At 38.0% G+C, this 13,580-nt stretch overlaps 1 protein-coding gene across 1 annotated transcript in view; it reads left to right on the plus strand.

Moving 5' to 3' along the window:
- PRMT3 (protein arginine methyltransferase 3) overlaps window positions 1-13,580 on the plus strand; it is a 56,120-nt gene that overhangs the window by 13,062 nt on the left and 29,478 nt on the right. The window contains exons 9-10 of the mRNA XM_069857437.1: window positions 3,117-3,238; window positions 6,294-6,393. Coding sequence (XP_069713538.1) covers window positions 3,117-3,238; window positions 6,294-6,393 — 222 coding nt within the window. The remainder of the gene's footprint in view (window positions 1-3,116; window positions 3,239-6,293; window positions 6,394-13,580) is intronic.

Consider the following 13,580-nt stretch of genomic DNA (forward strand, 5'->3'; position numbering starts at 1 on the left):
ATCTATCTTAGAAGGCCTCTTTACCTGAATTTAAGTGAATTTCAATTTGTGCCTGATACAGTAAAAACATCCTAGAAGCACAGCGTTAATTAGAACTGGGGAAAAATTCATATGGAACTGATTTATCAGATTAGTGTGATTTAGTCTCTCCAGATGTTATTAAGGGACTTAAAAGGAGGAACTAGAATTTCATGGAATTGTATAATAGAAGTATAGCATCATTTGATTGGAAAAGACCTTCGGGACCATGAAGCTTAACTGTACACTATTAAACCATATCCATGAGCACCTCATCTACCCATCTTTTAAATACCTCCACGGATGGTGACTCAACCACCTCCTCATGGCAGCCTGTTCCAGTGCCCAACAACCCTTTCAGTGAAGAACTTTTTTCTGATATCTAATCTGAACCTTCCCTGGGACAACTTGAGGCCATTTCCTCTCGTCCTACCACTTGTTACTTGCTGAAGTAACGCCCATCTCACTACAACCTCCTCCTGCGTAGTTGTAAAGAATGATAAGGTCTCCCCTCAGCCTCCTTTTCTCCAGGCTAAACGACGCCGGTTCCTTTAGGCCCCTCTCATAAGACTTGTTCTTCGGCCCCTTTGCCAGCCTTATTGCCCTTCTTTGGACATGCTCCAGCACCTCAATGTTCTTGCAGTGGGGAGAGATGACGCTGACTTTTGTTCATGAGCTTACTGCGGTTATGACCCCTGTACAGTTAGGCTTCTGTTCCTGTCTTGGGTATTTCTGCTGGCTATTTCTGATGAGTTGGTTGTATTCTGAGTTATGGTGTGCAGCCTTCTGTTCTGGCTTAGCCCTTCTCTACTTAGCACTTAGCATTTTTAAGCTAGAATATCAGTTTTGAGTTGACTGCAGAGATGGATGTGATGCTGCAACATGGCATGGTATAGTCAGATTTCCAGTCCAGCTGCTCCAGATCTCTGGTGAGAGGCCATATGCGATCACCGCAAGAATGTAGCTGTAGACCCTTGTCCTTAGGCTAATTGGTTATCATTCTGCTTGTCTTTCTGTTCCTCGGATGTTTTTCAGCTTTTATATTCTCTCTCCTGTGCCTTTTTCTCCACCCTCATCCGTTGCCTGAAGCTAGATGAGTTCCATCTGGGTTTTTAAGTGACCAGGGCAGCTGTCCAAAGTGGTGTCTGTTTTGATTTTTTTCCAATTTGTGGTGATTGCTCTCTTTGATGCAACTGTACATCAAGATCAGTCTTTCATAGAGGTTTATTTTTGGCTCTGACTTCCAGCTTTCATGGCTCAGCAATTTTGTTAACTGCTCTGGGTGAAGTGTTAGAATAGATGATGTTAGGGTGTGTGAGACTTCAGCAGCTGCAAGAACATGGATTTTTACTTTCTATTCCTATCTCCAGAAGACTTCTGCCTAGGAATTACTGTAGTTATTTGATACTTGTGTGTATCCTGTGAATGAGTTGTAGAGTTGACTCCTATTGGAACACAGCTGCAAAGAGTTCCAAGTAGGAAGCTGCTCCATCTGCAACTTTTGTGGCCAGCCTCGACATGAGATGCTTTAAAAAAAAATCCATCACACTAATGTTTTCCAGCCTGATTCCAGATAGTAAGTTGCTCTATCAAGGCAGGTGGCAGTCAACTCTCCAGTCATTGCATCCCAGCACAGCACAGGAGCAGCTCGCTCACACTGTACTGCTAAGGATAAAGTACTATTTTTATTCATGCTGGCTTTAGAGTCATTGCTCTGTATCCATCATCAAAATGTATACAGTTGTATGCAAGGCAAGCAGACCTAGTGTGCAGAGCATTCAAGTGTCTGCATTGATACTATTTGTCAAGTGATATTTAAAAGTGCACATGTAAGTTTTAGTTGTGCCAAAGCAAGAATGATGAATAGCTCATAAGCTACAAAGCTTGTCAGTGGGGTGCGTTATTGCCTTGAAATGTTTTGTAAAATGAGGTTATAATTCTGAAGTGTGGGACTGATTACTGAGCAATTTGGTGCCTTTTGAAACCATGTCCTGAAAGCTGTGAGGACAGCGTTTACAACACTGCTTGCTGTGCTGAAGAGAGACAGTGAAATAAATTAGTTTTACTTTCTAATAAATTATAAATTATTATTGTGGGTCAACAAGGAGGATCCTGTGCAAAGGCTGGGGACAATCAAGGAGCAGTGCAAATTCCTGCAGCTGGGAGGGAGGAATAATGCCCCTCACCACGAGAGGCGGGGAGCCTACTGACTAGAAAGCAGCTTTTGCAGAGAGGAATTCGGAAGTCTTGATTTACACCAAGTTGATCATGAGCCAGCCATGCACACCCTTGTGGCAAAGGCAGCTAACCAGTCTCCTGGGCTGCATTAGGATCAAGACTTGTCACTAGCAAGTCAAGAGAACCCCAGGGAGATGACATCTGGGGTCATGTGGCCAGTCCTGGGTTCCCCAGTGCAAGGGGTAGATGGGTGTCCTGGAGCGAGTTCAGTGAAAGTTCACAAAGATGGTGAAGGGACTGGAGCATCTATGATATAGGGGGAGTCTGAAAGAGATGAGTTCGTTTTGTCTGGAAAAGGGAAGGCTCAGAGGACATCTCATCAACGTATATGAATGCCTGTTGGTTAGGGGAGTATAGGAGATTGGGCCAAGCTCTTCTTTGTGGTGTTCAGGGACAGGACAAAAACAAAAGGCACAGAATGAGCTCCAGGCAGAGGATTCCTAAATAGAGTTTCTGAATAGACACTTAATGAGAAACTGCAGTTGCAGTATATATTTCCAGTGCCAGGATGAAATTTAATTGTTGGTGATTGATTAAAATTGCTCAGGCTCTAATTTCATGTTTCTCCTTGCCATGTTACTTTTTAGTTGTTGCCCAAATAATTGCTTGTGATTGTTTCCCATGCGACTAAGCTCATCCGTGGCTGGAGTTAGTCTGCCTTGTCTGTCTGCAAAGGGGAGTAGAAGGTGTGGAGTTATAACTGCATTTTGGCTTAGGTATCTCTGAATGTTATAGTAAGACGATTCTACACTTTGATCCTTCTTTTAGAATCTGAGATCTCACTGATGTAGAAAGATGTGAAGGAAAATTATAGCAAGGGAAATAAATGGAGGTAAAAATAAACATCTTATCCATTTCAGGTGGTTTTGGATGTTGGCTGTGGAACTGGAATACTCTCCATGTTTGCTGCCAAAGCAGGTGCAAAGAAAGTAATTGGAGTTGATCAATCAGAAATCATCTATCAGGCTATGGACATCATTCGGTAGGAAACGTTCCAAGAAAAGTATGGTAAATATTGGTATAAAAAGTTATTAAAATGCTGTTACTAGTTAATGATGACCTCAGTGTGTCTTATTGAAGTCCTTCTTTGTCCAATGAATTAACGCAGGTTTTGATGTGGAGTTGTTTCCCTCTCTGATAAATTAAAATAGGACTGTAGTTAAGGCAGGATGTTACTCAGCCCTCCCTCCTAATGTTAGCACAGGGCAAGTGCTGTCTTGCTGAGCAGGCTTCAACTGACTGCTGCCGATCTGTTTCAGGAGCTTATTCTCTATAGGCTGAGGACCCTCTAAGTAGCAACCCTACTCTCTAGTGCTTCCCCCCCTGCAATTCAGCATTATCCACAAACTTGCTGACAGCACGTTCTGTCCCATGAGGTCACTAATAGAGTTGTTAATTGCTATCAGATCCAGTCCTGAAACCAGAGAGACACCTCTGATACCCAGCTGCCAGTTAGACTTTGTACTGCTTCTCTTGCCTCTTTAACTTCGTGGTCTTGAGAGCCTTGAGACCCATCTAATGGTTTGTTTATTCACTCGTCATTTCACTAATTTACCTATAGAGTATATTATGGGAGACTGTGAGTGTATGTAAAAAACAAAGCAGTGGCATCTGAAGACAAAAAAAAAAAAAATTCCTAGCATGAGGTAGAAGAAATGTAGGTGGAAATGTGTACTGTTGATAGTTGGGCTGTGTAGACTTTTTCATTTTGGTTATTCTTGTTAGAGCAACTCTGGAAAAGAAAGTCAAGGTAGATAATGAGGAACTGGGGATTGACAGTTTTTATGCAAGCTTGACTCATATAGAAATCAAGGTGTCTAAGCACACTTTTTAGGTTAGGTACAACTTGGTGTGTTGGAGATGCAACATTACATACTTGGATGCTTTCAAGTTCTTCTATTAATTAAATGCCTGTTTAAGAAAAGTACTGTGTTAAGCAGTAGGTGCAACTTTGAGCAAAATGCTCTTACAACCCATGAACTTGTTCTCCAAAGAGAACTTTCCCAGGAGTCCTTGGTGTCGTCAGAATTGTTACCAATGTGAAATGGTGTTCTGTTTCTAATGTACTAGATGGCAAACCTTAGAATTGTTCATATCTTTCCACAAGCATACAAAAAGTCCTCTATGTGTTATTTATACTTGGAGGGGTATAGAAATATCAGCCAACACATTTTGCCTTTGGTGAGGGGAAGGGCAAGCCTTTAAGAGAAACACCACATCAAAACTCTTAAACTGTTAAGTGATGAATTGCCACTTGAAGTACACAGTGAACCATTATGAAGGTTACACATTTAGATACCTTCTGCTATAAAAGATATATATTCAATATATATCTTACATGTATTCAATATATATTCAATTCACACAGAAGTCTTCAGTTCACATCAAAACAATTTATATTTGTCTTGTTAAATGTACTTTTCCTAAAGAAATAAAGCTGACAAACTTTGTAATGGAGTAACAAATATTTATTGGAATACTGAACAACTCTGTGTTGCTTAAAAATTACTACTGCTGTCCCTGTATGAATTCAAGTGCATTTTTAGCCTGTGAATTACTAGAAACCATGCAACCCATGTGCGTAAGTGAACTGGAATAAGTGGCCTGAGTGGCATGGTTCTTTCCCAGGATGATGTAGTGAACTTATTTTTAAATGCTTGTCTTCTCTTTTCCTTGCTGTGCATATCAAATGCTGTGCCCATAAAATTTCTAGTGTAGTACACGACTTGATTTTTGTTGTTCATCACTGTTATGCTAGAATAGAAAGCCTCCTAAACAGCATCTCAGCAGTTTTTACTACAATGTGTAAACTACACTGTTTTATGGGGGTTTTTTTACACCTTACAATTGAAAACAAATATATAATAAGTTGGGGTTTTGTCTCATTCAAAATGATGTCCTCATATTTGCTCGTTTAAGAAGTTACCCTTACATCTGGTTTTGTCCTTCTTAAACTATTATTGTGGATGATAGCTCTTAGGCATTTTATTTCTCACTTGGAACTTCTGGTTTTACTTCTGTTTACAGTGTGAAGTGTGATTAGTGATGAACTGCTACTCTTTTAACAGAAGACTGTTGTGCGTATTTAATTGATCATTCCCACAGCCCACATGTTCAAGTAGCCCTTTGACCCTTTCCTTTCCTTCCTTTCATTTTGATCTTTCTCCCATTGTCTTGTAGATTGAATTTTCAATGTGATTACTGGCCTGCATTGAAAGCCAGACAGAATGTGAGAGTAAGATATCGGGATAGGGAGTGAAGAAGCAGAGATAAGAGCCATAGTGGAAAGATAAATTTCTTTAGTGGGAGTACTTTCCTGCCCTCTGTAAGAATAGCTATCATAATACTGGTATGTGTAAAAAAGGCTAACAGGGATTGCCAAGAGGAAAAATACTAAATTTGAGTATTTATATATTGTAATTTTGCTGTCATGCAGTTCTTTTTTTAAAAACAGTAGTCACGTCACAGGACCTGCCTCCTTATGCAGAATGGTTGTACCGTCACTTGCGTGTGAGGTAATACCTGATTATTGCAGATACTACACAGTGCAGGTTATTTGGGCCTACGGGAGGATGCCTTTCTTGTGGAACAACTGTAGTACTGTTCCAGAGGGAGTGTTCATTATTGGTGACTTTGCAGCTAGTTTTGTTAAATATTCACCAAGTCGTGCAAAACAGCTTTGTAAGGAAGTTCATTTCCATTGCTATCCTGCTGTGATCAGTAGGCTCTAATCACTATAGACTCACTCTGCAAGGGTTGAGGAAGGAGAACTGGCAACAAGAAATTAAGCAAGAAGAAGCATCGTTTTAAATTGTTCTCTGGTTTCTGAAGCTTACATATTTGCATCCACAGCATATTGAAGGGATGCTGATCTACTGGCTGCCATCTTTGCCTGCCACTTAATTGGCTGCAGTTTTTGGATGCTTGGAAACATTCCCTTTTTCTTGTTGAGTTAAGAAACAGTTGTTAATGAGAGGAGAAATGCAAAATATAGACATCAGTATATCTCTCTAATTTATTTACATTGTGTCTTGCAGATTAAATAAACTTGAAAATATCATTACATTAGTCAAAGGAAGAATTGAAGAAGTAGATCTGCCTCTGGAAAAAGTGGATGTAATTATATCTGAATGGATGGTAAGGTGCATGCATATTCTTTTCAAAACAGTTATTTTCAGGAATAAATGTGGTGGTTTATTTAATTTGGAAAACGATTAAGTGATTTTTATTTTTTTTTAAACCAAAAATGTGTATCTTCTTGCCAAAGTCTCTTTCATGGTGTGGGAGGTGGGATGACGGTCCTGATGATGTGTTGCTCTTATATAATTCCTGATCCCTCTTGTTTACGCTCTTTCAAGTCAAGGTTCTCTACAGTTGAGCTGGCTTGGGCACGGCAATAAGCTTCTGTTACGTAGTTAGTGTGCAAATCTATGAATCTAAGTGCTCTTCAGTTATTCTCTTTTGGTGTTCTTACTCATCTTACATTTGCTTAAGGACCCAACGGAGTGTGCATAGATAGTATTACTCTGTATTCCTGAGTAATACAATTGTAGCTGTCAGAGTAGTGAGGAAATGTTGTATTAGTCATCTAGCGAGGTCATTACGATGAGTAAAATGCTTTTAGTCTGCAAAGACAACTGAAGACTATCCTGACTGTGGGGAAGCCTATAACGAGGTGAAGTGCTGGGAAAACTGGACATACATACAGAGCTTGAAAACAGTGTTCCTATTCATTGCATTTTTTAGTAGAAGAATAAGATAACTGATTTTAAAAGTACATAATAAAGATTATGGCCAACAGGAAATGTTGTACTCAGGGTGTAAATGAGCCATTTCCTGGAATCCGTTTGATTTCAGCCCTTGGAATGCTACCTGATTTCATGTGCTGGCTGATGATTGTTACACAGTTGTGCTTGCTCCCTGCCTTTGATCCTAATAAAGAAATCATTGTGACAAGATGCGGTGCCAGGCTGAATATCATAATGACTGAATGATTCTGTTCCCTATTAGAAAAGTGGTAGGAAATGCCCCTTGAGTGTTCTTTAGTGAATTTCTGCTATTCAGTCTTCTTATATCACAAAATTTCAAAAAGCACTTCAAAAATACGTGGGGTTTTTATCCTAGTTCTTACTGTTTGGACTTAAAGTTCTTTTGTTCTTCAAAGGTAAGATCAATAATGAAAACTTTATTCAAAGTTACTTTTTTTTTGTAAACTGTGTCTGTTCTACTATACACAAGGGCCTTTGGGAGAGAGGTCAGTTTACTATGAATCCATATGTACCTAACTGGTTTCCAAGTAAAGGTGGAAACTAATTGCTTTGTTTTTTCTGTGTTTCTGTGGTTTTATATTACATATTTCAGTGTGCTGGAAATCTGCAAAAGTTTTTCCTCCACTGCTATAATGAATGTGATTTGAAGCATGAGCTTAATTTAGTGTTGAGATCATGATTTTCAAGGAAGGTTTAAGACGTTGGTTTAAACTAAAACTAGTGGTTCAAAAATAGTGTGTCATGATTGGTGATTTCTGACAGTATAGCAACTTCAGTAGAAATGTAATTATAAATTCTGTAAGGGAAACGTCTCTTCAGTTGCCTAATATATACACCAAGAATAACGTTCTCCAAATTACATTTCTTGTTCAGGAGCCCAAGATTTGGTTTTAAAAGCAGCTTGGGCACTTAAGAGCTTAAGTCCATGTTGCAAATCAGTGCCTCTAAGGTGAAGTAAAGGATTCTGAAAAGCAGCTTTTGTAAAAAAAAAAAAAGTAGTATTGAATGTTCTGTGTTTCCCATTTGCCTGCTAATTTACCTTTTAATGTCATAATTATATAGCCATGTGCATTTCACTTAATTGGGTATTCTAAATATTTGGGAACGTTAGCATTTTTATAGGTTGCTGCAGTACAGAGATAAAAAGGACAATGCTGGGGAAATAAGATTGATAGCTGGACAGTGTACGCGCTGTTCCAACAGTGTCCAGAGAAGAACATTATGTTGCCTAGATGCAAATGAAGATTCCTCTTTGTCTGACTCTCTTGTGTGAATTTGCTTTTTCTTTTCCTTTCCTGCATGATATTGACCAGTGTGAAATCTTTTCTTAATATGTGAATGTAAGTGCTTGAAAATGCTAAGCAAAAAGGAGCTGATTTTGTGTCAGTTTTCAGCTCTTTATTTAGCAGGAAAATACTAATTCTTTCTTTTCTTTGTAACAAAAATATGAAAAGTTGTTGTTCTGTTTAGAAAACTAACTGCTCTAAGACTAGTAATCATCAAGAGTTTTTATTGAGCCATAGCTTTGTTTTGCTTGATACAGAACAGAGCTTAAGACCAGTACCTTTTAAGTTTTTTTAGAGCTGTGTCTGGAGCATCAGAAAAATAAAAGTAAGTGTGAAGCAGCAGAAAGGAGGCAACAGAGAGGAAAAGTACTGCATCCCCCAGGAATGTTTCTAGAACAGGTGGAGAAAGACAGCACATAGAACAGCCTATTGTTAAAGGTATTGTGGTTGCATTATGAACATCTCCAGCGTTAATGGCTTCTGATCATTATGCTCTTAATTGTCTAAGCAACCTATGGCTTCCACAGACCACTTACTATTCCTACTTTCATCTTTAAGTGTGTTCCCTTAAAATATTCAAAAATGGGAGAAGCATCCTAAATATTACACAGTGGGTGGGAATATGGAGTGTGTACATATAGCCAAATTATATTTGAGATCTTTATTTGCTATCTTCCAAAATAATATTTTTCAGTTTAAATTCATCTGAATACAGTTTTGTCACGTTCCAAGTTTAGAGGCTGAACGATGAGTTAACTGTCTTTTCAGTGACTTTATTTAAACCTATGAAAAAAATTAGCAATGATCTTGTTTTTAAGGTAAAGACTAAATGCATTGTCTGTGACATCTGAAGTACATGTGTTTGACATCATTAAAACCAGGCATGTGTGTGATTGTGTAGAACTAAAAATAGTATGCAAACCTTTGAGAAAGTGGAAGGTGTGATGAGCTGTGAGCTGTTCTGTTGGTGTCCAGAAGGCAGATTACGGAAGGTGTCGAGGGCCTCTTGGACTTCTGAAGACCTGGCTAAAGCAATTTGTTTAGACTTTTTCACTGTGGAGACAGCTCTATGTTCATTTTAGCAAAACACTGAAGTCTGCAGCCTGACAGGAGGACTTCTGGTGTGCTGTGAACCAGGAACACGAGAGGGCAGGTGGTTTTTTTTTAAACTGAATGCTGGGCAGGAAAAGATTTCCTGTCAACATCCCAAGGTGGTGGTTTAATTGTAAACTTCATAGGCTGCTTATTGAATGGCTGAGTGCAGACAGAAACAAAATGTATGTTATGTTTTTTCTGGAATGTTCTTACCCAGCTGCATTTGTGCACAGCTATTTGGTATGCTTTTATTTCCTTTCTCTAGTTAAGAATATAAGGCTGGAGGTTGAGAGTTTTATTCGCCTGAAAAATATCTGCATTTCTTGTTTCTAAGGGGTTTTACTGTGAGAGGCAATTGACTGAGATGGTTGTCTCAGATACAGTGTTAGAATACAATGCATTCTCATAAATTGCTGTTTTATGCAGTGTTTTATGGTACTGAATATGCAATAGAGTTAGACACAAGAAAAAACTGGGGAAGGGATAGACTCTTATATTGTTTCTGTTAGCGTTTGGAGGTGCGTTAATACACATTTCCATAACAGTAATAATTTGTAATTTTATGTTAGAATTGAGCTTTTCTTTTTTTGTTTGTGTTTTTTTTTTTAAATAATGCTGTGTCAAGGGCATACTGAATAGCTGAATGCTTTGATTTCATTTCAGCAAAGTGGTTTTCACAAAAGAATTATATTTTGTTGCATGAAAATATTTTTTTTGCCAACACAAGTAGTGGGTAGCACTTTTCTGCTCTTCACCTCTTCCCTTTTGGAGTTCACGTTCATCTTACATTTGTTTAAGGACGTAACAGGGTGTGCATAGTCTGTCAGTAATGAATTATTTCCTTTTTTAAAATTAAATCATACAGGAGAGATCACCATGAAGGCTGACTCGGTGTAAGGGATATGATGCTGCAACAGAGCATGCAGAAGAGTTTACACATAGCTGCTGCTTCTCATTTAAAAACACCACAGGTTTTGGGGGGATTTTGTCAAGTAAAAAGTAATTTTTCACAGAATTCAGTGAGACACATCAGTTTTGTGTTCATGTAAGATTACATTTTATGTTATAAATCAGAATCCATTGTCCAGTCTGTCTGTCTTACCCTCTGTAACCTGTTTTGCTCTGCAGTCCTGTGGACACCTTGTAGTTAGAAACTTCAGTTTAAGAAAATAATGCACATTTTTATACTGATATGTTTTAAATAAAAAAAAAAAAGAAGTCTACTCTCTGGGTGAGTGGTTCGATACCTGCCTTTCTTCTCCTTAAAGACTCAGTGTTAGACCTTACTGAATCTGGAGTACCAGACTATGTTACAGGAAAGAATAAAATGGATCTTCAGTAGAAGGTAGGGGATGGGGAGCGAGGAATGCAACATGTATTCTAGTAGTTGAATATTTTTTCGTAATTCTGTCCTTATGTGGTTTTTCTGCTATACTACAAATCCTGCGTATTCTTTTTATTGTAAACATGCTAATACTGCTTTTTGAAAAGTATTCTTAAAATATATGGCGCTCACCAGTAAGAGGAAAATAAGAAAAGGCAAAAGCAAATTCCACTAAGGTATTGATAGGAATGAATAAGGGAAATGTACATGAAGAGGCATTTTTATCTGAAGTAATTTGTGTTTTAAGCAAAGCATTTTTCCTTTAGTACATTATCGGGTATGTTTTAACATTCCGTGTTATTATTGTGTCTTGAAGCTTTTAAAGAGCTTAATCTCTTTTTCTTCATGAAGAATATCACAATGAATACTGAAGTGCTCACGTTAAAAGAACTTCCTATGCTAAAATTTTCATCTATTGATGGAATATTTTTACGTAGCTTTGAATTAAAATGAAAATAAATTTCAGAGGAGCGTATTTGAGTAATAGGGAAGAATTTGGCACTGTGGAATATTAAGCCATCGGTGTTTTGTGAACCTTTTATACTCCTGTTACAAATACAAGATACAGATATAAGGGGCATATAAGAAATGTAGCAATATATTCATGTTCTTCTGGATTCCTATTTGTCAATAGGCTCATGTGTTTTTGATAGATGACCTCTTAGGTGGACATCACGTAAGGCAGTCATGTTTGAATGGAGTAACTCCATAGTGCTGTGTATTTCTGTTCCTGTCCAAATCTTAATATATGTGTTGGGGGGGGTTGCTTCTTAGCTGAAAAACAACCATCTCATTTCAGTTTTGAAAATATAAAAATATGGATTTTCATGTTCATTTAGGGAAATAAATGGCCATAAAATGCATCATATGACAGCATAATGTTTGAGATGTACCATGTATTCAGATTGCATTTAACAGAGAACCTGTCACCTTTTATATGTCTTAGTTTAGCCAGTAGCAAGATCGAATTATTAATATTTGGCTCACAGACTTTTATCCTAGGGATCTCTTTGTAATGATTAATTTTGAGGATACCAATGCACGCTTAAGAAAAGAATAAACCCAGAACATTATTGGGGTGGAAACAAGAGTGCCCCACAGCATCATGGGGGAAGACATTGGGTATAATTCTCTTTCTAGATGCCACCCCTACAGGTGAGGCAGCAGCCTGTGAAATTACATTCTAAATTACACTACAGATGAGCACAGCACACTGAGCAAAAGGCTTTGGTATGTAAGTAATAAATGACTTGATTCAGTACCGTTGACGGTTTATGTAACTTACAGGAATGCTATAATGAATTGGGGGGAAGATAGAACTGGGAAAGGGGGGAGAACCAGCGGTGCCAGAGTGGAAAGGTCAGAGAAAGGACGGTGAGAAGGACCCAAATTCTCATGGGAAGGTGTGTCTTCGAGTCGTACTACTTATGCTTGATGGGCAGACATTGTAGGTTATGAACATTTTACGCAGGAAGAAATGAGTGAAGAGCTGATGCAAAAAAGGTCACTTTCCAACTTACTGACTCTTGCTGGTAACTAGTCTTAAGATGTATCCTAGAGGTCACATTTAAAATACTGTGAAAACAAATCATTTTCAGTTAAAAGCATCTGAAAAGAATTTTTATGAACTAAACATACTTTATTTTTAAACCTGCAGGAATACGAATAAAAAGAAGATAATCCTGGTTTCTTTCTGTGCTTCAGGCTTGCTGTAGGCATAAAATCATCTCTGCGTGATGCAATAGGAGCACCTGGCCTTTTCAGTGGTTTCACAAAGCTTACTAAAAAATCATATTGCTCACAAAGCAGTAATCTTCATTCAGGGACTCATTCTGATGACTTCATAAAAGTTAGGCAGTACAGTGTAAGAACAGGCAATTAAAAACCAACTAGATAAAAATTCCCCATGATTGTACAAAAAGGGAAGCATAGGCAAGATCTGAAAGAACGTTAGCTTTGCTTTGTTTGGTTACTGCTGACTGTGCTTGTAGGACTGTGGGTCAGAAGTCTTGGCTTCTAGTTGTCTTGTTTTTTGTTCTTTCGTGCTGACAATCAGTGTGTACATTAAGCCATATGGCTAACCTGTGTTTTAAGCAAAGTCAGAATTAGGACATTAAGTGAATATCCAAAATGTGTGCCAGTGTGATTTGTCTTAATTGATTTGATGTTGTAACGATGCTTCTGTGGATGAAATGTGTTAAAGTATTCAGCAGGAATAAGGATCATGCTCAAACTTGTAACACTGAAAGGATGTGAAAATCAGTGAATCAGTTGGAAAACAAAAGGCTGTATATGTCTTAGAATTCTACAGTTTACATAAAAATAGTTGAGAAACAGGATGTTTGATATAAAATGCTAATTGTATGTAATAGTGCTGTATTTTTTTATATCTTGGAAATGTTTAATTAAGGAACAGGGGTTTTTTTCCTGTTTCAGAAAATGCCTGCCTCCATTAAGTTTGCAATAAGTTGTTCTAAACAAATAGAGCAATATGATTAACCTGCTATAAAATTAATCCCAACAGCAAAGACGCTACGCAAATCTAGTTCTAACTGGTTTTATCCTGAGAACTTTTTAAGTTCAGGTGCTGCTAAATGATGTAGCACATCCAGAGAACCTATATTTTTGGTTTGTAATTTATTTCCACCTGTCTTAATGAGTATTTCCCAAGCTGGTGCAGAGCGCCATTAGGGTGCGAATGTGCAGGAGCAAAGATGCATTCCATTTGGTGTTTCTCTGACAATAATTTTAATGTCACTTGCAGTTCTAAGTGGTAAGGGATTTTCTTGG

This window comes from Phaenicophaeus curvirostris, chromosome 5 (assembly GCF_032191515.1).
Source record: "Phaenicophaeus curvirostris isolate KB17595 chromosome 5, BPBGC_Pcur_1.0, whole genome shotgun sequence".
Taxonomy (NCBI): Eukaryota; Metazoa; Chordata; class Aves; order Cuculiformes; family Cuculidae; genus Phaenicophaeus; species Phaenicophaeus curvirostris.